Source organism: Watersipora subatra, chromosome 7, assembly GCF_963576615.1.
Source record: "Watersipora subatra chromosome 7, tzWatSuba1.1, whole genome shotgun sequence".
NCBI lineage: Eukaryota > Metazoa > Bryozoa > Gymnolaemata > Cheilostomatida > Watersiporidae > Watersipora > Watersipora subatra.
The window spans coordinates 32,952,026-32,978,361 of NC_088714.1; the positions used below are offsets into that span (position 1 = coordinate 32,952,026).

The 26,336-nt window shown below is 36.5% G+C and overlaps 1 protein-coding gene across 7 annotated transcripts in view; it reads right to left on the reverse strand.

Moving 5' to 3' along the window:
* Positions 1-1,260: 1,260 nt before the first annotated feature.
* Positions 1,261-26,336, reverse strand: part of LOC137399341 (neogenin-like) — an 87,836-nt gene continuing 62,760 nt past the window's right edge. Inside the window, exons 14-30 of one of the 7 annotated variants that reach the window (XM_068085414.1) lie at positions 26,274-26,285; positions 24,035-24,204; positions 22,915-23,115; positions 19,355-19,603; positions 15,093-15,254; positions 13,023-13,190; positions 12,326-12,460; positions 11,460-11,525; positions 11,091-11,326; positions 9,948-10,143; positions 9,415-9,444; positions 8,637-8,771; positions 6,249-6,275; positions 4,404-4,490; positions 3,910-4,071; positions 2,920-3,083; positions 1,261-1,767 (exon numbers count right to left, since the gene is read on the reverse strand). In XM_068085414.1, coding sequence (XP_067941515.1) covers positions 1,684-1,767; positions 2,920-3,083; positions 3,910-4,071; positions 4,404-4,490; positions 6,249-6,275; positions 8,637-8,771; positions 9,415-9,444; positions 9,948-10,143; positions 11,091-11,326; positions 11,460-11,525; positions 12,326-12,460; positions 13,023-13,190; positions 15,093-15,254; positions 19,355-19,603; positions 22,915-23,115; positions 24,035-24,204; positions 26,274-26,285 — 2,284 coding nt within the window. In that variant the 3' untranslated portion in view covers positions 1,261-1,683. Of the gene's footprint in view, positions 1,768-2,919; positions 3,084-3,909; positions 4,072-4,403; positions 4,491-6,248; positions 6,276-8,636; positions 8,772-9,414; positions 9,448-9,929; positions 10,144-11,090; positions 11,327-11,459; positions 11,526-12,325; positions 12,461-13,022; positions 13,191-15,092; positions 15,255-19,354; positions 19,604-22,914; positions 23,116-24,034; positions 24,205-26,273; positions 26,286-26,336 lie in introns of all 7 variants that reach the window. The other 6 variants (XM_068085413.1, XM_068085415.1, XM_068085416.1 and 3 more) reach the window with 6 other exon arrangements.

Consider the following 26,336-nt stretch of genomic DNA (forward strand, 5'->3'; position numbering starts at 1 on the left):
TCTCCTTAATTAAACCAGAAACAATAGAGCCTTCCTAGAGCAGAGTTACGCTGATGATGTACATGTATATTTTGTTTGTAAATCGTATAAGCTAGTACAGATGTAAATAAGAAAGATTAGGGCTGATGCCTATTTGATTTGTGCATCATAGTTATTGCAGTGACTGATAGCATGCAATCTTTTGCCATAGTTTATTATACCATCCGGTGCACAAGCTAGTATGGTGAGTCGCTAATACTGGACACAAGTTGTTTTGAGGATATTAATTTTGACAAAATGTAGATTAAATCTTTAATATTTGTGGCTGTCAGTTGCTGTGTTCAATGCTACCATTTGATTTCTTCTTACAGTAGCTTAATGATGTTCTGCAGTGTGGCAGAAATGTTTTCTATTCTATTAAAAAAATTGAGTAAGATTTCAGTAGTAATTTGAGCAACAATTAGATGAATATGGCAATGATCCACAACCAATCAGATTTTTATATTCACATAGAAAATGGCTACTTTGCTGTAAACAACTTGTCATAATTATAGGTAATGACTCGCTCTGGTAGGTGCTACTCCGCACCCCAACTTTTATAATTGCTAATGGTGAATCCTTATTAATGAAATGTAGAAACATCAGGTTATTGAAAGAGGAACTCTTTCAATATTCAATATATTGAAAGAGGAACTCTTTCAAAACATTTGTCACATTAAGGTATGTGAAATGTTTGCCCAAGCACCTGGTAGTATTCACAAGTGTGAATTGTGTTACTAGTCCATCCTAATAGGCTTTCGGTGATGAAACTTACAGTATGGTTTAAAATTTCAATTTGGGACTTTAGGTAAATGAATTTGTAATTGGTTAGTAACTATCATAGCAACAGCATTAACCTTGTTACATATAGGCATGTATTCCTCCCTTTTAGTTAATAGCGCGTGGTATTTACAGATCTATTCTTGCAATTACTAAAAAAATCACCTCGTCTCGCTAACAAAGACAACAAAGAATGCATCTCTATAATACGAATATGAATGTGGTCCTTCACCTATTTACATGTGTTACCTATAAACTGTAATACATGTAAATAGTTTACCAAATTCATTAACAGACTTGTGTTACCTGCACATACTTACCCACCGCTACATAAAATAGATTTGATGTATTTTCCATGTAGTCATTGTGGTAATTTGCAGGGGGTAATTGCCTTGATGAATTGTTGGAAAACAGGCAAAGGGGAACAAGACTAATTGGATAAATGCGAATGAAACATTTCATTTATAACACGTTCTGTATTTATATTTTACAGTAAACAAGTATCAACATCAGAATAAAATGATAATACAATATAAAACGTCTAAAACGGGTAACAAAAATGCAAATGCCTGACTGATTGTTATGTAGGTGCACTCGCCACATGTCACATGGCTAGTAAAAAAGAACAGAGAATAGTTGCGACTAGCAACACGGGTCACACTGTCATCATGTAATTACAAAGAATACAAAACTGACAGATATTTACAAGAATTTATTAAGATACAGAAAAAATACCAGCAGTTTGGACCCGATCAATAAGCAAAAATTGTAGAGGTATTTTACAATTGCTACAGAATACAAAACCTTGTATGTGCAAACAAGTAGAATGACTTGAGCCACGAGAGGGCAATGTAAGTGTGAGTCGCATGCAGTGCGAGAGATCAACTACGTTACGCATGAGCTCAAGTCTTGCATGATGTTATCAAAGTTGGCCATATCAGTGTTCAACTGCTCGGTGCTTCCTGATTTCTAAAGAATAAAACATGTCTACTGTACGACTCCTGCAGCATGCTATAGTTGGAGGTCATGGCCTTTCCAATTGTCGACTTGCAAATTAAACAATTTAAAAGGCGATGATGATCTCCAACTTGAATGAAAGGCAATTTTAAAACTAAACTACAGCATTGAGCATTATAGTACAGAACCTAGGTAAAAGAATTTTATTCAGTCAATTGCGACTATCCCCTGTCATCCCACCTACTGGCTACTAACAAAATACTATTCCTAACACAAAATAATTAACACTGGCTAATGCAAAGGAAAACACGCTCACATATATTGATGAGTAATACTTAACTTTTACAATAAGTATATTTCAATGTCTTTCTCACAGTAACTCACTCCCTAATTAGTGGTTGGGCAGTCGGCACTCTTCATAAAAGTGATAATATGAGAGAAGCCTTGGATTCATTTGCCAAACCAAGCTGACATAAATTGATATTTATGCAGCAAACATCTGCATTCACCGGATATTCATCAGCGTTGTTTATTAAAGAGACTCAAGCAGCTCTAATGTATTTGTCAACAATGATCGCTGATACACACTGTATCCAAGTATTTTGGCAGTAATCAGACACTACATCGGTTCGTCTGTAATAACATTGTTCACATTATCGCAAACCCATCCTCGTTTACATCAGCAAATAGTACACGGCACAGTATTCTCATTACACAATGCGGTTGCTGAAACAACAAAATACTAGTCTCGCAGTAACTGTTATGAAGGGTCATGTATATTAAGCAATCTGCGACAACCAACCACACTTGCCAAAGTGGTGTACATTGCAAACTGTCGTGGATGCACTGTGAAATATTTATTAGAAAGGTTTGACAGCTGCTCTATTTCCCTACATAATGCGTTTCCTCAGCGATGTCATCAGTTTCTGATCTAAATAGTGCATAAATAATTGCCGAGAGGACAACTCCGATTAAGTGTGTATCAGCCTTTATGGAACTAAAAACTTTTCAAAACACGAAATAACTCGATCCTGTGCACAACAGTTACGAGTCTAATACAAACTTCCCCACAAATCAAGGGCGTTAGTGAGTGGGTCAAACTTACCAAGTCACCAACACGATATTATTAGTGTAAACACACCTTCACTCCCTTATCACACCTACCAGAGTCATCTTCAATGAGTCCTTTCCCAGGCTGCCATGGTTGAGTTGCCGATTGCCATAAGGAGGTCTTGGAGGCTTCAACATGTCCTCATCAACGCCGGTTTGGTCAGCAGCATCTTCTGAATCGGGGACAATGGGTTTAAAGATCATCGGTTGAGGTTTTACTGTAATAGGAACAGTTTACTCCAATCCAAAAGTGAAAAGCTTTGGATGTGAAATGTTGTAGTTACAACTAGTAGGTAAATAGAACGGCGGAGGTTTCTTCAACACAATCATATCTTACCATCTTCATAACACAACTAAGATAAATATGTTCCAGGAAGACTGAGGGATATAGGAAACTTTATGATTTTAAAATTACGACAAGTTTTCAGACATTTAAGAGATACTTTGCGTCAAGCTGCTATATATTATCAGTTTACAGCTAAAATACGTGTAAAAAGACATATGCTCATAAGGTTTTCTAATCGAGTACTTGCCAACAGTTGACAAAAATTAGAAACTGCAAGCATTAAACTTGTCACTACACACAGCACTACAGTTGCACAATATATAAAAGGTGGCAGGACAAATAAACTTAGAGAATAGTGATAAACAGAAACGTGATCAAATGTGGTAGACCAAAATTGTCGAACTTTTGGCCAAACCATAATCCTCAGTAAACTTGACAAGTAAACCAGCAAGCTTTTTGTTTTAGCGGACAAAAAATTTGATCCTTTTGATATTCAGAAAATTTACGTTCCCGCAATAGAATAATAACATTTAATGTAAAATTGAGAAAATTCACAAACAAAGCCTGACAGCTCAGCAGGCGATAGACAATACGATAATACAAGCAGCAATTTGATAGCGTTGGGCTGGCCTTTTTTAACAAACAATTTCATCCGAGAACTTCACTTCATGGAAATTTTTTTAGCTGGTTGAAGTCGCCATATCCAACTAGACTGAGATGTTTTGTTGACTGATCAACCCTAAATTATTAACACATACCAATATGCTTGGGAATTGTGTGCCCAGTGCCATTAAAATTCTTGAACTTTAGCGGCTGAGGTCTGACTTGCATAGGAGGGGGACGGGGTGGAGGTATCTCCTCCCCGTCAATCATGTAAGGCGTGTTGTAGTAGGGAGCCGAAGGTACATGATTGTATGGTTCTAGAAAGCATGACACAAATGTTTGTGCAGACAGTGAAATTAAAATCTACCGCAAACAGGAAAACCTGATTTTATGTAATTTGTAATAGACATGTACGCAATTTTATGTAATAGACATCCTATTTGGTTGAGGATACGAGGAATAAGCCATCGAAAGCTTGAGGAAACTCGACTGGCATACAACGGAGAACAGTGCCAAAATGCCAAACACAAATAAGGCTATGGAGGTGCGAGTGGTAAACATGCATGCTACTGCAACCGAAGAAGGCAACTGATAAGAGAACACAAAGAAAACGAAGAAGAAATAAGATCTACACAACAAGCCCATGTACCGGTGTCTTCGGTGCTGAAAGTACTGCTAACAGGGGTAGCCAGACCCCTCAGCCCTGTCAAGGGGTCTGTGCAGAAGGACGAGGTCTCTGCAAGAGATACTACACTCTAAATAAATACGATAACAAATGCTATGTCAAGGTTTTTGCTCCAGGATGTGGTAGTGACAGCCAGGAAGGCTCTACCTATCAACCTGTTACCATCCTAAGCACCACCATAACCTAAACAAACATCATTTGATAAAATACTTGTACAACTAAACACATTGACTACTGTTAGAATTCTATCACTGCTATAGAGCAACGGACAAGTTGTACAGACTAATTTAACAATCAACAGATAGCTAGCAAACAGTAAACTAGTACAGAAACTTCTGGTTGGTTTTAAGTGGAATTTAAAAAGCAGTGAAATGGAACAGTTGAAAGATTAAAGCAAGATAACACGCTTGACCTCAAGTCAGTATGATTCTAAGTTGTTCTATAATTACATTTGTAGCCATCTTTGAAGAAGTTCGAGAGTGTCTCTGCCACATAACCATTTTTGTTCACACCTTTTCAGCCAGTATGATTAAAAACTATTTATACATTTTGATTTTATTAATATTGGTTATTTCAAGAAAAACGCTGCTGTTAAAGTGCTGCTACCATTATAGCCTTCAAATATGAAGTAAAACTAATCCAATAGGAATTAATCGACGCAAGCAGTTTATATTAGAATATAATACTAAACAGGATAAGACAACAAATTTGTAGAGTTAATCAGCTCAGACAAGCCTAAAATGAGAGTTCAGCAACACTAACTTGGTCAGAAGCTCTAATCATTCTATTTAGGGTAAGCTTTACAAACTTGAAATAAACCATGGTTACTAATATGAATTCCCAACAAGTACAACATACAATATATGTACTTATATGTTTACTACATCTAGACATGTGCAAAAGTATAAAACTGTCCAATAATTTACGTAATTTTCAATTACTTCAACTATAGGACTCAATAAGAAGCATACAGTCAACTCAAATACAAAAAAGTTATATATTATTTTAATCCTAAAAAAGTACACTTTTTATGATGTTGTACTGTTTTTGAGTTGAAATTTATTCCTCCTAATAACATAATACTCTCACCCGATGAGATCTGCTCTGTGTTAATAAAACATTAGTAATAGTTAATAAGTGGTTTTTTTCCTAAGCCTTTGTATTAAATCTTTGGGGGTTTTCTAAAATGTTTGACATTTATACTTCCCTAACGGTGTGCATTCAGCCATTTTTGACATTTTTAACACTCATGTTTCAAAATAGCTTTTAGTAAAAAAATATTTACATTTAATACTGCTTAGCAACACAAGTCAGAGCATTGCTTTTGAAGACTAGCAGACCAGAAAAACAGACAGAGTAGATTCTTCGCATTGAAAAAATAACAAGTTTTGGTATTCTTGTCCTTTTTAGGAGAAATTACAACTGGTTTGATATATCTCAGAAATACTGGATTATTATAGAGGGTCCTATACTTTTGCGCATGACTGTAACTAAAACAGCCGCACAACTGTATTCACCTTGGATGCGCAGTACTTTGAGAATGACTAATTTGACAAGCAAAAATACCTACATACATACATAACGCAAGAAACAGAGAAAGACAAGCTGAGCAAGAGCCAATTAGTTTGAATATCTACGCGATATCTACTGTGATAGTGAGTGACAAAGTTTAACGTCTAGTAAACTCTCAGCAATCACATCTAGAAACTGCCAGTAAGTATCATAATGGAGCCATAGAAGCTACAAGCTAACATCGAACGAGAAAGACAAGTGAACTAGTACAAATGATAGCAACATTTAGCTCCCTACCGACTCCGGTATAGCTGCCATAGATGTCTAAACAAACATATCACATGCTTGTAACACACCGAGTATCAAAGACAAGAAGATTAAAGTAAGAGATAAGGCTGAGGTAATGTTTATAAACATATCTCAGGCATTTAGATTACTGAGGTCTTGTAGGGAGAGAGCATGGCGGTGCAAATCAAGTGGCAAACAGATGTGATGTAACTCATATTGGACCTCATACTACCCATGAATGTTCGTTACGGTAATTCCTCAGTTTCGCCATTTCAAAACTTCACGAGGGTAAAAATGATTATTAAGAAATTTAAAAACATTAAAATAAATAAAAAGTAAACAATCTAAAATACAGAAATATCTTTCCATATTCTGGCTCAGTGAGAACCCTCAACTAAACCCATAGTGAAGTCAGCCTAAACCGAAAAACATCATGGCGACTTGACATTTTATCGATCGTGATCATTTTCTTTTCAACTCTAGAAGTGAATTAGCAGGTTCAGAAGTAATAAGACAATGAGAGACTGCATAAATCAAATTAAAAAATTTTAATGTTATCAACTTTTAATTCTGTCAATTTGAATCGTATGCTCGAATAAAAATGCACTTTTCAAGTAGTCAGCCGTAGTCAGACTAACGTTATCATTCACCTTCGATAAGATCATATCGATTCTTAGAGCTGGCTATAGAGTCTGAAAAGTCAAGAACAGAGTTATTGAACATACTTTAATTATTTGAAACATATTTATGACAGTTTATTTAAGGTATATTGGCATGTAGATTTGCTATGTTTTGGTTTGAAGGACACTCGCGAGAAAGAGTTCGAAATTAGTGTTTCATGATTTTCACATTCATGACTAACTGTTATATTTATATATATATATTATTCAGAACGTTGTATTATATGTTAAAAAAAAAAATATTCTTAGCTAAATTAGTTGTTTTATCATTTTTATTGTGAAATTCTAACTTGGTTTCAGCGAGTAAAGCTTTTTGAAAATAAAAAATCTTTTAACACCACCTTCTTCGAGACGCAAATCTACATGTAAGTAATAGGAAATCTCTATCTGAATTTTATACCTTATGAAAAAGGAAACTTGGCTGGTTATTTTGAACATTGAATGGTACTAACCTATTTGAATTCAGTACCTTCAGTAGCAGTAACTTAAATTATAGCAATTTTCTGAGAAATGACGGTATTTAAGGTAGATCGCATGAAAGTTAGTCAGTTGCGAATGAGTTAAACACCCTCAAATTTGTATAATAAACTTAAGAAAATGAGAGGGAAAATGAGAGGGAAATGTTTATGGTTAATTAAAAAGTAATTTATTAAATATGAGTTTATTAGTTTTTATTTCAAGGATTTTCACTTATCAGGAGTGGAGCACCAGGAAGCACCAAAAAGTGGGGGATTACTGTAGTTCGTAAGTTCATCAATTCATTCATCGTCCATTAACTCGATGCATTTATTGGATTAGAATAAAAAAAGACTGGCAGCTATAAATAGGAAGTGTTTTAAAAAGATCAATTCATATGTTGTTCCTCGTAGGTTTTCGAGCAAACAACTGGTTCAACACTGTGGATGTTATCAACAAATAGACTTAATGACTTCCACTTGACATCCGGATACACGGAACAGGAATAACGGAACCAAGCGTACGTAAAAGGCGGATTGAAACATTGTGGCAGCTACAACAGAGCGACAATGTCAACATGCTATCTAAACAGAATTCATACTTCATAGATATGATGCCAAAGTTCTTACCTTGGTAACTGTAGCATGCAACAGTTACCAAGGTAAAAATTGATCTAAGTACTAAAATTGTATAGGTGGAGACAGCGTGGCAGGAAAAAACGGTTAACAACTGTTCGGCGTTTAGTAAAAGCTCATTGATATTTTCATAAAAAAGGCTCATGAAATGCCTGATGATCAGTCTTTTTTCTGTGATAGCACGTACAGGATGACCTATGATGCACCTATGATGCCCCCATGATACTTCACAGTTTACCAATGATCAACTACTGTAAAAGCTAATAGAGGCTTCCCAAATATTTTTTTGGAAATCATGATAACGATTCAGCAAACAAATGATGGATATACCACAATGAACTGCCCAACAAACTGCAAAATTGAGTTGTCTTCTTTTTTAAATTGATATTGATAAGAGCAGGTAACTCTTCATAGTGCGTAAATGCTGGCTTTAATCAAGTGTTTTACAGAAAAATTATAAGTTGCACCGCACCATCCATTTGGACATAGAATGACTTGTAATATAGTTGTGGTACGGGATCGCAACAATCAACAATCAACAATCAACTGTCAACTCCAGCCACCATAAAACATTTCAAATGTTTGTTTAACAACTTCAAAACAAACTCTATTCTTCCATAACTAACCTGTGATAGGTTGCGACGTGTCACCCAGATGCACCCTGGGAATGTTGGCAGGATGCTGGGTTGCAAACTGCGTTTTGGGATAGAGAGGACGGCTATGCTCATTGGTCATTGGCGGTACAGCTGCCCTTGGCATGGCTGTAAAAGGTCATTTTATAGGTTACCATCTGGCATAACTCAAATTAGCTCAGCAAACCGTCAGCTTCATGTCGACTGCCTTGCAATTAAGTGCCTTCTTGTCTAGATGAACCGAATGGCAGTGTTATTTTATATCAGCTGCACACTAACAAAAAATCCCTTTAATTATTTATAAAGCAAACACCACCACACACACCGTGTAGGCGTTCCGCAGTAAATGCTTGAACTAGTCTCAGACACGATGCCAAGTCGAGAAAGAAAAGGGGTAATGCAGAATGAACATGGCATGGCTGCCATTAGAGCAGGCAAATATTCTAACAATATGTGAGTACGAAGGTAAAATATTCGCCGCATCATACCAAATGCTTTAATCGTATAATGCTGCCAAGGAAGCCTAGCGCATCACATATACATGTAATATACATTTGTGGCACAGCCAACACAGAACACGGTGTTTAGAGCTAGAGTTGGGGGTAAACAAATCTAATATATCGAGTATACAAATCTCAAAGTTAGTTTAAACCAACTGTTATTGCTGCAGAGTGCGATATACTAAGCCAATGCATTACAACATAAAAAGCTAGTAGCCAACAGCTTTGCTCTGTTAAACAAGCACAATATGTTATATGACTTCAAAACTCACTGCTATAGGGATTGGTCTCATAGCTTCCATCTGCTAGCAACGAAACAACATACAAAACAAGAAAATTTTAGTTTAACAGTCAATGGACAAAACAAGTCTACGGCGCATTGCCATTGGTCAGAACAAGTCTACGGCGCATTGCCATTGGTCAGAACAAGTCTACGGCGCATTGCCATTGGTCAGAACAAATCTGCGGCTCATTGCCATTGGTCAGAACAAATTTGTGGCGCATTGCTATTGGTCCAAACAAAATTAAGGAGCACGGCCATTGGTAAAAAAACGGTGTTGGCCCATTACTATTGTTAGAATTAATTTATGAAATATTTCTACTGGTCAGCGCAAATTGAAAGCCTACCGCCAAAAAAACAAATGATTTTCCTAGCCAATGGATATTGCCATAGCACCTTGATGCAAGAACACAAACGGAATTCAAACCGGGCATAAAATGTTGATAGGCATTTCACGCAGCTAACTCCAGAACCGGCCCAAAGACTGACCCATGGCAGACAGTAAACAACCTCGGCCAGTCTCACCTCCTTGCTGATATGGCGCAACTACAGCAGGCCTCTGCCTTCCCAAAGTGCAATAGCGTGGCTCATCGACATGCATATAACCATCACCAACCATACTTGGTACATCAAAACGGCTGTCATAGTCACGCAGCATAGATGTATTCTCATCAATCCCTTCAGGTGAATCTACCTCTTTGTTCAAAGCTTTCATCTCGACCTGTCAATAACAGCGGCTTTAGCAATTATCGGTTTGTTTTATTGAATAGCAAATAAATTACTGCTTCAACCTAATGAACAATTATGCTGTAGTTTTCTAACATATTTATAAAGCTTTTGCAATTTTAATTTTTATCAAATAACATACCGGTGATCTAGTCATAATAACATACCGGTCTAGTCATAATAACATACCGGTCTAGTCATAATGCATTACAGCTTCGCGAGTATCTTTTGAAAATGGCTTCAACGCAAAACTATCTCCTTATTGCAGCTGTTGTCACTAAATTTCATATTCATAGTGCAGCAGAATTTAATTAACTTTTGAAAAATAAAAACTTCTGTTTTTACATTAATAGATGATAGAAATGTTTTTACATTAATAGATGATAGAAATGCCAAAACGTCGAAAAGAAAAAATACCCCAACCTTTGTTCTAGAAGAATTTGTGTAAAATCGTCCCGTTTCTTGACTATATAGAAATAATTTTAGCTAAAAACGAACAATCAACATCAGAATCCAAGCTTTAGTTATTCAAATTACTAAATAATAGTGAAAATATATTTTATAGAATGGCAGAATAGAAGACCTGTGTTTAACTTTATGGTACTCATTTGATAAGGTTCAAAAGTTGTTCCATGAAGAATACTCTTCCCCCTGTTAAATGTCGCCCCTGTGTTCACAGCTAGAACAATGCTAATTTCCTAGGCTTGGCTCAAGCTTGCGTGGTCATTTGTTACAAACTTTGGTTTCCCAAATATGAGCTCTTCAGAAGCATTGCGTTAATCGCCAATTGGCCACCCCTCGACCGGAACCTTACAATTGACACATGAGATGTCGTCTACCTATTCACAGGTACCTATTTCAACACAAATGCGTGTTGGCTATTATTCTTTGTAATAACAATTTTCGGAGAGGAAGCGCTAGAAACAAGAGAGAGTCAGTTACCTGTTCGTGATTAATCCAAAGGTTTGGTCCATTTTGTTTGCTTTTCATTCCTTTTGGTGCCTGATTGGAAGCTTTAAGGTTGGCTGGTTTCCGTTTATTGCCCAGCCGAAAGCGTCTGCACAGTAGAATGACAAGGGCTGCTATCGCCCAAGCTGTCACGGTGGATACACAGGCTATGACAATCCAAAGAGTTCGTTCTGAAATTCCTCCTTTTCTCGGTTTGCTCGTAGGCAAAACTACAACACACGATGCGACTAATTAAAAAATTGCAAAATGCAAATATGGACTAATAACATAAAAACCTATTTTTAAATTCTTGCCATACAGAACAATGAACATCTGAGCCTTAGGACAGCGCGTTAGACTCACCACTCTGATCCCCTCCAGGACTATCGCCATCCTGACCAGCGCCCAGCCTAAAGGACCTTCCAAACTCTACAGCATCAGAATAAAGCGAGTCAGTTCGAAAGTGGCAGCGATAACAAGCTGCCAGCGTCTGATAGGACTAGTGATGTACGTAAGTGTAGCACAAGCCAGCTAAGAGGTAAAATGGTTAAACTTGACTTCCATTTATGGCTGAAACTGCGAATAAACCATATTAAACCTTTGGTAATGCAGTCTCAACTCATATTATAGATCAGGAACAAAATTACCAACGTTATTTCTAGTAATGACCATGTTTCTAATAGCGCATCAGGAAAAACAGGCTATGTATGCTTTCAAAGTGACTAACAATTTCAGGAAACACAGGCTATGTATGCTTTCAAAGTGACTAACAATTAGAGTACCTCCAGCATCTGCTTGAGAAATCACTGCGTAGCATTGACACATGTTTACAAACAATAAATTGACACTGTTCATCTCCTACTGCATAAACAATTATAACTTTTACATTAAAAATGAAATACTTCCAGTATGAAACTGATAAAAAAACTCAAATACCGGGTCAATAGTTTGCTAAAATAAATGTAATTCAACTTGAACGGGATTATAAAATGATTTATGATCAATTGCAGTGATCTTGGAGTCCAGATTTGAGCAGGTGCTCTAGAGCAGAGCCATAACTAAAATTTACTAACCATGTTGAGTGAAATACTATCTCCGCTGCCACACTTAATTCTTCTATATCGGTAAATTAAATGGCAGCACTTTCCGACACTGTTTAAGATGTTGTTGAAAAAAAAACAGCAGAACCCACCACAAACAACAAAATAGCGAATTTCAGCTTTTCTTACCCTTTGGGGTCTGTAGGGTGGTGGTTGCAGAAGGAGGCGATGCTCCTTTGCTGTTGTTTGCTGCCATCTTGAAGAAGTAAAGAGTTGATGCAGTAACTGGCCCAAATTCATGATTGAGTTGATCTCCCTGGACCTCTGTCAACAATCCATAACTTTAAATCGTACTATGGATAATTCTTGTGATGCTAATATTATGAGCTTTACAAAATTTCGAAAGGAGTACAAATAAAACAACAAAGAAACTGAAAAGGTAATTTTAGACCCAAATATGATCTTTCAGCAGTAACATCAAACATTTTTCATGACAATATGAACAAATTAGTTTTTGTATATGGAGTCGTCTTCCTTATACTATAATGCTTTACTATAATAAGAGCTGTGTCCGGCCGTCTGAAGCCACACTTGAAGGTTAATAAAAATGAATCACACATGAACCGAGCTTGGATATTAAACTTAGCAGCCAGACACACTAGCTACTGCGTCAGTCAACCACTTGCTGCATTGGGGAATAATTGCACACTTACTTATTACACAGATGATCTCTCACTGTGAAGAGGGCTGCAACCCTGGCAGTAAGCACTACTAGTAAGTATTATCACCTACTAACACACACTCGCTAGTACTTCCTACTAGTACATTTGTTACTAGTAATAAAACCTTCGAAGGCAGGCAGCATGGCAGCATGGTAAGGCCTTACCTTCCACTATCCAGCTTTTTAGTGGCTGATCATAGTTGGTGTTAGAGTAGATGGTGTACGTAATAATCCTGCCGTTAGGGGTAAGTGGGGGCTGCCAGCTGATCATGAGCATGTTGGGTTTGTTGTCTATCAGGGTCACAGTAAGGTCACGTGGCGGTGAGCTAGGTTCTGTAATAGCACAAGGTGTAGACAACTTCACACACATATGAGCAGCGCAAAACACGAAAGAACATGGAATAAAAATTTTACACAATTACTACAATAATAACTTTTTCACATTTTAATTTAGTAATTATAAATTCAGCGTTTTTCCTTTAGACTGCCCTTTAGGCAATGGTGTATTACAATGCTGCTGACTACAAAGTGTTACTCATGTTTGTCCAATACATCATATCAAAGTATATAGTTGAAAATTAAAAACTCTGCTATTTTCATGTTTTAAGAATATCTAAAAATGGCAGATCTGACATATGCTGCTGCTTAGTAGAATTGAAAGTTTTATAAAAAAAAGTAAATTTAGGCGATGACAAACTTCGCCGACTTTTAAACAATTTCACTAGCACTATAACATAATTTGTATTGATCGACAGTGAGCGGAATGAAATAGACTTAAATTCTTTAACAATACAATCACGAGCAATTAGGTACGATAACAATGCACACATAACTATTTCTGCAGGATTCATTTTTGTGGTGGATATTAGTTAAAGTTCTACAAAATCCTTTGAAAAAACAACCCGTTAAGGATGCACGGCCCGTAGCACTAAGTTATTACAGTTAATTAGGTAGATAGTAGGCTATATAACCATGACAACAATAATATAAATTCGTTCTCTACCTGCGATACTGCTCACAAGCAAAGATGCAGAAACTATTTGTGATTTAACCCCTTCAAGTAGGCAAGAACTCTGCAATCATGCGGCTTTCTGACATTGCGGAGTTCATTTGCTTGTTGCATGGCAAACGCCAACAGTAGTTAAATAATTTTTTTAGTTGCGTTCTTCATAAAATTCTCTACAAGATACACCCTATTTGAAATCTTATATCAAAAAATGAAGTGGTTTTATTATTTTTTTAAAATCGACAATAAAAAACGAAGGCTAAACTGCCAGAGCTAAATATCCGCTTTAATATTTCTTATTGCTATGAACAATTAAGACAATTGACGTGAATTTTGTTATGTGAAATCACCAGGAGTTTCTGATTCTGCTTCAACCAAGCAAAAGCCTTTTAGCAAAGTTCATGATAGACCAACTTATCCAACTAATGTTTTATAGGCGCTTTTGGTTTCGGAAGTTTCTCAATAAGTATTGTCTAGAAACAATTTTTTTAAATAGCTTAGGAATAGCCCAAGTCAAGGCCTTTATTTTGTACAAACTTACACAAAACCTCCCCACTCTAAGCTTCAAAGAATACAAAAGAGCATTGATCACACAACTTCTACAATCCTACTCATAACTCCTCGTGGTACTTGATGGAAACGTGTCCTCTGTAGTGCAAAATAATAAAGCTACTATGATGACAAAGTTTCCAGTGCTCACTATGATGGACATGGCTAACACGCGAAATCACAAAACATGTGTAACATTATTTTTTTGTTCTTATAGCCAATTATCTCCAGCATTCTAGAGGCGATTTAGAAATTATTTCTCCAAACCATTATTTTCCCATTATTATAAAAGGATTTACTAAAGCTAGCTATTTTATAAATCATTAGAAAGGAGACTTAGTGCTGAATAAGATGCAACATTTAGTTTAAAGAAATACCAGTTAGTCTCAAGTTATAAAAGATTATATATGGCCATGTCGGCTTTTGAATTCTTCTCGGAAATTAAATGCGACTTGAAAGAGTTAAAATCATGTTGTCTGCTTTGTAATTATTTCCATACAATGATTATATTTGGTGACGTCACGTTCTTCGAAATAGAAGTAAACTATACGATGGTAATTTTATGAGCGAACATTGATAGCATGAGTTACTTAGTAAAATGTCATAGAGTGATACAATATATGACTACCGTTTAACCAAATGCTAAACACTGCCTACAATGCCAGAAATATGGCACATACCAGCCTCCAAGGTCATGTTACGCGCTGTCAGCGAATAGAAGCTTGTTCGGCTGCCTTTACGGATCATCACACTAAATCCATATTTGGTGTAGGGCAGGAGTCCATTCAGACTCATAAACCGCTCAGTTGTGTTTCTGTACTCGGTCTTTCTTTGAGCTGCGGCTGAAACAGATGACAGCCTCAAATGCATGGAAACGCTTGGAATTGCATGCATTGAATCTGTTAAAGTCCTCAACAGAAACCAACAAAGTCATAAAAGACTAGAATAATGAATGTCAAACAGGTTTGCTTCTGCAGTAGGTGATAGACAAAACAAACAGGTTTGCTTCTGCAGTAGGTGATAGACAAAACAAACAGGTTTGCTTCTGCAGTACGTGACAGACAAAACAAACAGGTTTGCTTCTGCAGTAGGTGATAGACAAAACAAACAGGTTTGCTTCTGCAGTACGTGACAGACAAAACAAACAGGTTTGCTTCTGCAGTAAGTGATAGACAAAACTAACAGATTTGCTTCTGCAGTAAGTGATAGACAAAACAAACAGGTTTGCTTCTGCAGTAAGTGATAGACCAAACAAACAGGTTTGCTTCTGCAGTACGTGATAGACCAAACAAACAGGTTTGCTTCTGCAGTACGTGACAGACAAAACAAACAGGTTTGCTTCTGCAGTAAGTGATAGACAAAACTAACAGATTTGCTTCTGCAGTAAGTGATAGACAAAACAAACAGGTTTGCTTCTGCAGTAGGTGATAGACAAAACAAACAGATTTGCTTCTGCAGTAGGTGATAGACAAAACTAACAGATTTGCTTCTGCAGTAAGTGATAGACCAAACAAACAGGTTTGCTTCTGCAGTAGGTGATAGACAAAACTAACAGATTTGCTTCTGCAGTAAGTGATAGACAAAACAAACAGGTTTGCTTCTGCAGTAGGTGATAGACAAAACTAACAGATTTGCTTCTGCAGTACGTGACAGACAAAACAAACAGGTTTGCTTCTGAAGTACGTGATAGACAAAACTAACAGATTTGCTTCTGCAGTACGTGATAGACAAAACTAACAGATTTGCTTCTGCAGTACGTGATAGACCAAACAAACAGGTTTGCTTCTGCAGTACGTGATAGACAAAACTAACAGATTTGCTTCTGCAGTAAGTGATAGACCAAACAAACAGGTTTGCTTCTGCAGTAGGTGATAGACAAAACTAACAGATTTGCTTCTGCAGTAAGTGATAGACAAAACAAACAGGTTTGCTTCTGCAGTAGGTGATAGACAAAACTAACAGATTTGCTTCTGCAGTACGTGACAGACAAAACAAACAGGTTTGCTTCTGAAGTACGTGATAGACAAAACTAACAGATTTGCTTCTGCAGTACGTGATAGACAAAACTAACAGATTTGCTTCTGCAGTACGTGATAGACCAAACAAACAGGTTTGCTTCTGCAGTAAGTGATAGACAAAACTAACAGGTTTGCTTCTGCAGTAAGTGATAGACAAAACTAACAGATTTGCTTCTGCAGTACGTGATAGACAAAACTAACAGATTTGCTTCTGCAGTACGTGATAGACAAAACTAACAGATTTGCTTCTGCAGTAGGTGACAAAACAAACTGATCAAAAGATAAGCAAAGCTGGTCTGAAAATGGATCTTAATACGTGTAAGTTCACAAAAATCTTCTGATTAGCTGACAACATTTTTAAGTTAAATCTGTTTGTATCAATATAATCATGATATTTCATTTTTCAGCAATGATATCGATGTTGAAAAAAACAAAAACCGGTTTTGGAGACAAAAAGACACGCGATGCAAGCTCTGTCTATGTTTTTGACAAAGCCGACGTATAATTTACAATGTTAATGCCGACGATTAGCCAATGCGTGAACATGAGACAAAAACACTTCTCTTGGTCACCATTCCTGTACATTTTCCCCTTCTAGTCACCGCACTGTCGTTATGTTTATCTAATATGGTAGATAATTATAACAGACTGTTGAAGCGGATTCTACAAATACCTAAAGTCTATCTACAGGCTATCTATCTGTTCGTCAATCTATGTCCAGTATTAACTTTCAAGCGATGGTTACAGACATGCACCAATCGGTTTGTGTGAACAACTTGTGTAGTGCGCTAGCACAAAATCTTTCCTTCACGCAAATAAGAAATGTGATGTGAAAAATTGTCTATAAATATTAGTTATTCTTGAAAGTTACTGATTTCGTGAATAAAAATTTTGAACGAACAATTTTCAGACAATCTAATTGAAAAAACAAGCGATTTTAATAGAATTATACAGCATCATAGATGTTTTGGGTCAATATTTTGCAAAGATCGCGAATCTTTCTGTTGGTTTTTACAACTTGAAGAAAATGTTGATAAAACCTGCTATTTGGTTGAAATCACATGGAAATATTATTCAAACACCAATCTGTAATGTTATCTGCTACTGTTAATACAATAAAAATCTTTGCTGTCAGTTAACCTTTAACCTTCTTTTGAAAGATGCTTCAAGTGAGTTTCCTGTGTAACAACTGCTGTTTACTGTAGGTTCTGGTTCCCTACACAAACGATAGTGATAGCATGCATTGTCAAATTACTTTCAACTTTTTTAAAAATCTGATGATGGAGGCATAAGCATATACTAGACATATACTAAAGAGTATGTTCATCAGTAAATATCAATTACAGCTTCTCTATGAAACAACATAAATAGAAAGCTATATGTAGCATTACAATATAATCCTACTATCATATTTTGGTTTTAGCACAGCGAAATCACCTTCACAAAACATTAGTTGTCCGCTTAAAGGTTGACTTGCAACAAAATTCACATTACAGCTATTTGATATCAAAAGATTCACCATGTCTTACCCTTTTGTGTTGTAGGTGCAAAATATGTGGAAATGTGATTACAAGCTCTTAAAAGCTCAAAAGCGAATAGTTAATCGCAGCCACACGAGACCGCCGTAGTTTAGATTCTCTTTCCAAAACGGTTCAAAAGTGACGTAGCTGTGGTAGATGGTTTCTGTTTACACTTTCATGCAACCTTATTCGTCGAAATATTTTCACAAATATACTTCACGCATCCAATAAAACCATGTCTATTGTTCTTACGCGTCTGTTTTATCATCATTGCAATGCTGTCACTTTTAGCAGTGATATCTTATAACTTCCCGTAAAAATTCATTTAATTTTTGAACCTTACCTCGAAGGAGTACATATCATTGTCTGATAATCATGACGAGCCTGTTGGTCACCTGTGATAATCGAAAAGTGCTGCAAAAATTATTTGCGAAGTATTGGGTCACATGATCAGATTACGACTTGCCGATTAGACCAGGCCGAAACAAAACTGTTAAGTGCGAGCAACTATATTTGATACGCGGTCTTCGGTAAAAACCGAAGTGTTTGTCATAAACTAGTGCTACGATAAGTTCATATTGAGCTTTTTATTGGCCTTTCAATTCACGTGAGAACATCACGTGACAAGACAATAACCAAATTTCATGGCTATGTCAGAAAAATAAATAGATTCCAATCTACGGCGGCTTTTCGTTTTTGAGCTTTTAAGAGCTTGTAATCACATTTCCACATATTTGGCACTTACAACACAACAGAGTAAGACATGGTGAATCTTTTGATACCAAATAACTGTAATGTGAATTTTGTTGCAAGTCAACCTTAAAGAAAGCATAAAGATAATAGCCATCACTCGAGCTTATTTACGAGTTAAAAATAGCGCAAAAGTCAGCACATAGACCGAGAGGTAGTGCTCATTGCTGCAGCAATCACCCACTATTTAAAAAGGAGAAAACTAGTATTCAAAATGCCTTCAACTTTCATATCTAGCATGTTCTTATACCCAATAGTGACTGTACTCTTATCTACTCCAACTTTCAACTGCGCACTACATGTATCTACATGTATATGCATATATATATAATTACAACGAAGGTTCTACTATATTGTAAGTTAATACGGTAAAGTAATACTAAAATGAAAGAGCTCTACAAGATAATGGAGCAAATAGTACTAGTTATGGAAAAGAGTTGCATTTATCTTTGAAGAGAAGTGTAACTATTTGCAATAACTAGTACATATATATAATATATATAAATAATATATATAATATATATTATTTATATATATAAAATGAGAAGACAATTTTAATTATCTACATCTAATAAACACATGAGGTGTACAACCAATAAGAGGAGCCTACATACCTACTAATTTGTAGTTGACAAATAAAATGGGCAAACTCACCCGACAAAGCATCATACTTGACTGTGTATATTCTACCAGGCTCCGGATTCTGGTCGATGCCCAGGTCCCTATCATACCAGGTAAGAAGGATGGATGTGGAGGAGATAACTTGAGCCTTGACAGCTACAGGCGGGTTGAGTTCTGAAGAGTGTTGGATAGACTCGGCAGTCAAGCCAAGCTGTTCAGTAACCGCTCCAGTCCCAGCATTATTGTAGGCCATCACTTGAACAACATAGTTCTTCTGTGGCACTGCAACAGCCACTCCATGAATTAAAATCTTGCATTCTAGCCACTTTTGAATTTTTGTGAAGTGTTTAATTTTGAATAACTTTCCAAATAGAAAAAACCTGAATTTAATTGAGTATCAATAAAATTATTGAATTTGGAACAAAAATCCAAACAGAAATATTAAAACACACATATTAGTATCCTGCAAAGATCTGGCTACGCACATACCTACGAAATGTGTCACCGACGTCGTGGCGACACATGACACTACTAAACCATGTGTCGTGTCGACAAATAGTGTAGATTGACTGATGAGAATTGGCTCAAGTCGTATGAAAGCAAAGACAACCTTGCTGAAGTCTCCGGTAACGTTATTGAGGTATCGTCAGAATATTTGTATAGTAACAAGAATCATCAACGATTTGTAAGAGAAATAAATAGTGTTTATGCAGCTATTTGCATTGTCTATTTTGCTCAGAAAAAGCGCTGCTCATCACTGATGACAACCAAATACAGTACACCCTCAGGATACGATTTTAATCCGTTCCAGGGTTGGCATCGCATGGTGAAAAAATCGTATGGATGGGTATAGAAACCATTGTGATTATATAATGCAAACATCCCTTGGTAAAAATCATCTAAGTTTTATACAATTACTTTACATAATAAAAATTAGTAATAAAATAATATGTTAGTAACTATAACTATAGTAATCTACAGTAACTTTAGTATATTTAATGTATTTATTGGTTATGATCGGCATTAAAATGTAACATTACAATTTTCTCTGTGCAGTACATACCATAGAGAGTTCTTACCTTCAAGACAGACGTATGTATAACATATACTTTAAATTCACTTCAAATAGGTTTAGTTTACTAAACACACACTTAAAGTTAGGTTTTAGTATCTTTAATTATTTTACTCAACTTCAACTTTTTATCACTAAAATTCTATCACTCATCAATTTCCAGCTTTGTTTTCACTATAACTTTTGGCCGACTTTATTAAAACCTTTTTCTATCTAATTTGCAAAAAAAACTGAACGTGGCTGTTTAATACATAATGCAGCAGATTTGTTATCAGGTTAAGAGAAGCTGTCTGGCATTTTGTTTGAAGAGATCGCAACTCCAACTTTCATACTAGTTATAAAGGTTTACGTGCAACAAATTTCACATTACAGCTATTCCGTATCAAAAGATTCACCATGTCTTACTCTGTTGTGTTGTAGGTGCAAAATATGTGGAAATGAGATTACAAGCTCTTAAAAGCTAAAAAACGAACAGTCAATCGCAACCATCACGAAAACGCCGTAGATTGGAATTCATTTCCAAAACGGCTCAAATGGGCCATAGTTGAACACAATGGCTTCTGTTTACACTTTTATGCAACCTCAATCGTCGAAATATTTTCACAAATATACTTTACGCATTCAATAAAACCATGTCTATTGTCCTTACTCGTCTATTTCATCATCGTTGTAATGCTGTCACTTTGAGCACTGATATCTCAAAACCTACTGTAAAAATTGGTTTAATTTTTTAATCTTAGCTCGTAGGAGTGCATATCATCCTTCGATAAACATGACACGCCTGTTGGTCACATGTGATAGTCGAAAAATGCTGCAGAAATTGTTCGCGCTATTTGGCAAATGTACGGGGTCACATGATCAGATTACGACTAGATGAATAGACCAAGCCGAAACAAAACTGTAACATAACGAGCATCTATAATTGATACGGGCTTCTCGGTAGAACCCGAAATGTTTGCCATAAACTAGTGTTGCGAGACATTTGATATTGAGCCTTTGAATTCATGTGATAACACCACGTGTCGAAACAATAACCAAGTAGGCTTGAGTACGTCAGCAAAATAAAAATATTCTAGTCTGTGACGCTTTCGTAATGGCTGCGATTAATCGTTCCATTTTTTAACTTTTAAAAGTTAAAAAACATTTTCACAACGCATGAAAGAGACACGACCAATTTCTCTCAGTTTATCAATTTTCGTGTGATAAACAGTAAGATTTTTCCTTTAAAGGTTTACTTGCAACAAAATTCACATTACAGTTATTTGGTATCAAAAGGTTCACCATGTCTTACTCCGCTGTGTTGTGGGTGCAAAATATGTGGAAATGTGATTTCAAGCTCATAAAAGCTCAAAAACGAACAGTTAATTGCAGCCATCACGAAAACGCCGTAGTTTGGAATCTCTTTATTTCGATGTCATTCTCAAACATTTTGGTTGTTGTTTTGACACGTGATGTTATCACATGAAATGAAAGGCCAATAAAAGGCTCAATATGAAATGTTTCGTAGCACTAGTTTATGACAAACACTTCAGGTTTTACTGAAAAGCCCTTATCAAATATAGAAGTTCGCTACTTTGCAGTTTCGCCTCAGTTTGGTCTAATCATCTAGTCGTAATCTGATCGTGTGACCCATACTTCCTGCTAAATAGCGCGAACAATTTCTGCAGCATTTTTCGACTATCACGGGTGGCCAACAGGCTCGTCATGTTTATCGGAGGATGATATGCACTCCTTCGAGCTAAGGTTAAAAAATTAAACCAATTTTTACAGTAGGTTTTGAGATATCAGTGCTCAAAGTGACAGCATTACGACGATGATGAAATAGACGCGTAATGACAATAGACATGGTTTTATTAAATGCGTAAAGTATATTTGTGAAAATATTTCGACGAATGAGGTTGCATAAAAGTGTAAACAGAAGCCATCGTGTTCAACTATGGCCCATTTGAGCCATTTTGGAAATGAATTCTAGCACACAGCGTTTTTGTGATGGCGGCGATTAACTGTTCGTTTTTAGCCTTTAAGCACTTGTTATCACATTTCCACATATTTTGCACCTACAGCACAGCCAAGTAAGACATGGTGAATTTTTTGATACCAAATAACTGTAATGTGAATTTTGTTGCAAGTCAACCTTGAAGACGACAAAGATCAGCATATTTGTTTTGAACCGGTCTTGACAACGCGTTGGCAACACAGTCATTATTACTATTAATATCAGTTATTGTTACTATCACTATCATAGTTATTGTTATTATTAGTGACATATCAGATGTTACACAATATCACATTAATACGTAAAATGGGTATTTCATTGCAATTATTTTTTCGAAACTGAACCATGATTTTAAACATTAATTAATCTGCAAAAATGAATAGCTTCTACATATTATTGTTTAACCCCGCATTAAAAAATGAAAGAATTTTTATACGAACACAAAATAAACAAGTCGACAAGTGCAACAAGGATTAACGCATTCATAACCTCAGCTTGTAAACATAGCAACAGTGGTAGACTAACACAGGTTGGTGAGAGTGTAGATCCTGAGACTAGGAGATATATTTTCTATCCACATCTGTTCAGGCACGCCAATCCCATATCCTATTCGGAATCCTCTAACCACAACTTCATCAGAGTCCTCAGTCGATCCCCATGAAACGATCATCTCACTTGAAAAGGCTTTCAGCTGGACATAAGTAGGTTTAGCGGGGGCTCGCGACTCTAATTAAACATAGCATGTGTGTAGGAGGAGACAACTCTGATAGCACACCGCTTGAGCAAGCATGGTTTTACGCTGTTGACAACAACTAGGAAGGAAGCAGTTACACGAGTTAACAAATATCGAAGAGGAGAGATAGTAAGTTAGTTGCTTTAGTAAAATGATTACACCCCCATTTGTCTTATTATCTCGATGATGCGTGTGAACCAATTGAGTGCGTGGAAACTGGTGGATTGAAGATGATTTAACATTTTCATACAGAACACTAGGAGCCACGCCTCTACTTTAGAAAACTACTAGACAATTTAAAGCAAACCAAAGAGTTGTTCTTTGGGGAATATTAGATGGTGCGAGTGCATAAATCTTGACTCGGTTTCAGTTGTAACAATGTAGTGTAATTACATTATTTTTATAAAAAAATTTGCTATTAGAGATGTTGTTTTTGATTTGCGAATAAAAATGACAATGGCCATCAGAAAAACTGGCTTACATACGAGAAAGAAATGGCCAACATCATTGTTCTTTCCTTTTTTCTCTCACATAAAATAGCCCACTTGTGGGCTACTAAGTGAGTAGGCTGACAAGGGGCACGTACATCTGACTCAGGGGTAAGTCTGACCTTACATCTGACTCAGGGTAAGTCAGATGGACAGTCGGATCACTGGGTGGGCCATATCATAACAGGACATAAGTACTTGTTTGCTCGATGACGCGATGTTGCAATTTGACAAGTTAGAAACATTGAAAAAGGACTCAACTGTGGCAACCAGTGAACACGAAGCAATGCAATCGATATCATGTACAGAGGCAAGAGGTTTATGCTAACGCGTGAATTAAAGTATAACAAAGGAGGTATGAAGGATCTAAATCTGTGAACTTTTGGATTACTTCACCTAGGTGCCTAAGGCTAAGCAGGCATACCATCTAGTTCAACTGCATAGGTTGTTGCTTCCATCCATGGAGTAAACCCGCCGGTGCCGTTGATGTTCATAGCAGCGATCTTGACTACATATGTTCTGCCTGCATCCAGCCCTGTCACTTCGTAGCTTCTTGCATCAGCATCCGTAATGTAGGTCCTCGTACGAGGAGTACTATAGTAAATAAGGTGAACGAAACCGTCAACAAACCATTTGGCAAACTTGCTAAATGTCTCATGCCGCCATCAGTTACCTAAACATCTCATGCCTATCTACTCATGAGGCTCTCAGTTACCTAAACATCTCTTGCCTATCTACTCATGGCGCCCTCAGTTACCTAAACGTCTCATGCCTATCTACTCATGATGCCCTCAGTTACCTAAACGTCTCATGCCTATCTACTCATGATGCCCTCAGTTACCTAAACATCTCATGCCTATCTACTCATGAGGCTCTCAGTTACCTAAACATCTCATGCCTATCTACTCATGAGGCTCTCAGTTACCTAAACATCTCATGCCTATCTAGTCATGATGCCCTCAGTTACCTAAACATCTCATGCCTATCTACTCATGATGCCCTCAGTTACCTAAACATCTCATGCCTATCTACTCATGGCGCCCTCAGTTACCTAAACATCTCATGCCTATCTACTCATGATGCCCTCAGTTACCTAAACATCTCATGCCTATCTACTCATGACGCCCTCAGTTACCTAAACACCTGCAGTTAACATCTCCAACTATCAAGGTGTGACACATAAATTTTATATAATTTGAGCAGCACTAACTCTTGCATCATCTAAAAGCTAGGCCTGAATCTCTTGGTCTACCCTTCACACAGTCGTGTTCAAATGCTGCATACTATCTATTTTTAAGCTACTTTTCCAAAACTTCCTTTTAAAATATTTAGCTAAAGATTGATATTTTTATATTTCTAATAGCTAAAAATAGCAGACTTAAGATTGTTGGTTTTTGTAAAATAAATATATTATGGTTTATGTCCTCATTTTTACGTGACAATTTCAGGTTTTCAACTCATTTCAGCTTACGTGATATGAACAAATTGCCTACCTTTAACAATTATTTTAAATTTTATTACTAGCTCCTTGAAAAGTCTTCCACCTAATATCCTTTCTCTTAACAGTGAATGATATTTCAACTGCTATATGTCAAATCATTTGATTTTATCACCCAACTGCAGCCCCTTTTTATTCGAGATTCTGGTATGGCATAATTTAAAAAACATTTGTTAGAAATGAAGTTATACTTGATAAAATAATAAATCTATGCTTTAAATTAGATAAAAAAGAAAATTAAAAACTAGGAAAGAAAAACTTTGCAACCTTCAAAATATTGTAGTCGCCATAAAATATGGCCAATAATCAAAACAGTGCCAGACTGAAGATTTCAACTTACTAATATTGCAATAAGATTTAAGCTCATTAAAACACACCAACTATATTGGTGTAAAAACTTTCTTCACACTCACAGAAAAAGAATATAAAAAGGAAGAGGTAAGAATACATTGTCAATTAAACCTAATAGAGTTGACAGTCAGCCACATAGCCTGTGTTTCTTATTGACCTGACCTGCTGTGCGGATCGCATAGATACAATTCCGTAAATAAAAAGCTCCTTGTCCTGAAATAACTTTTGAAAAATGTTTAATATTTGCCCGACCACACCTCCCTTGGAATGTTTCATGCACTCAAGCTTCATTCACCTCACCGATAGACAAGAGACAACGAGCAGCGGTAGGATAACATACAAGAATATCGAGTGGGTAAATATTAAATAAAAGATTATTAGCGAAAATGAACTCAATGAAATTGGGGTAAATCAGAAATAAGCAGAGGAATTACCCATTAGACATAATGCAACGTTAGTCTGCTCTATCAAAAGGGACATACATGTATATGAAATAGCAGGACACATATAAAAAGAGCGCAACTCCAAATATAATCATCTCTTACCCTTTGTTACCCAACAGAAGAAAAGCTAGTGCATATGTGTGTGCATGCCATGACAGAACCGAGAAAACCAATACAAAAAGCGGAGCTAGAACAAATTGGCAGTTCAGCATTTTTAGCTTGGTGTCGCTGGCAGCCAACAGTAAAGCAACGGACTTGAAAAACAACGAATGTGAACCCACACCAGAGCACCAGAGCACCATGCTACTCCACTAAACCAATCAGGGCTATGCTAGTGGAATGGATGGGAAGGTTACAGAATAAAGATATACCTATCTTCCAAGCTGTAAAATAGACATTATGCAACAGCTCATTCATCGGAACAAACAACGGGT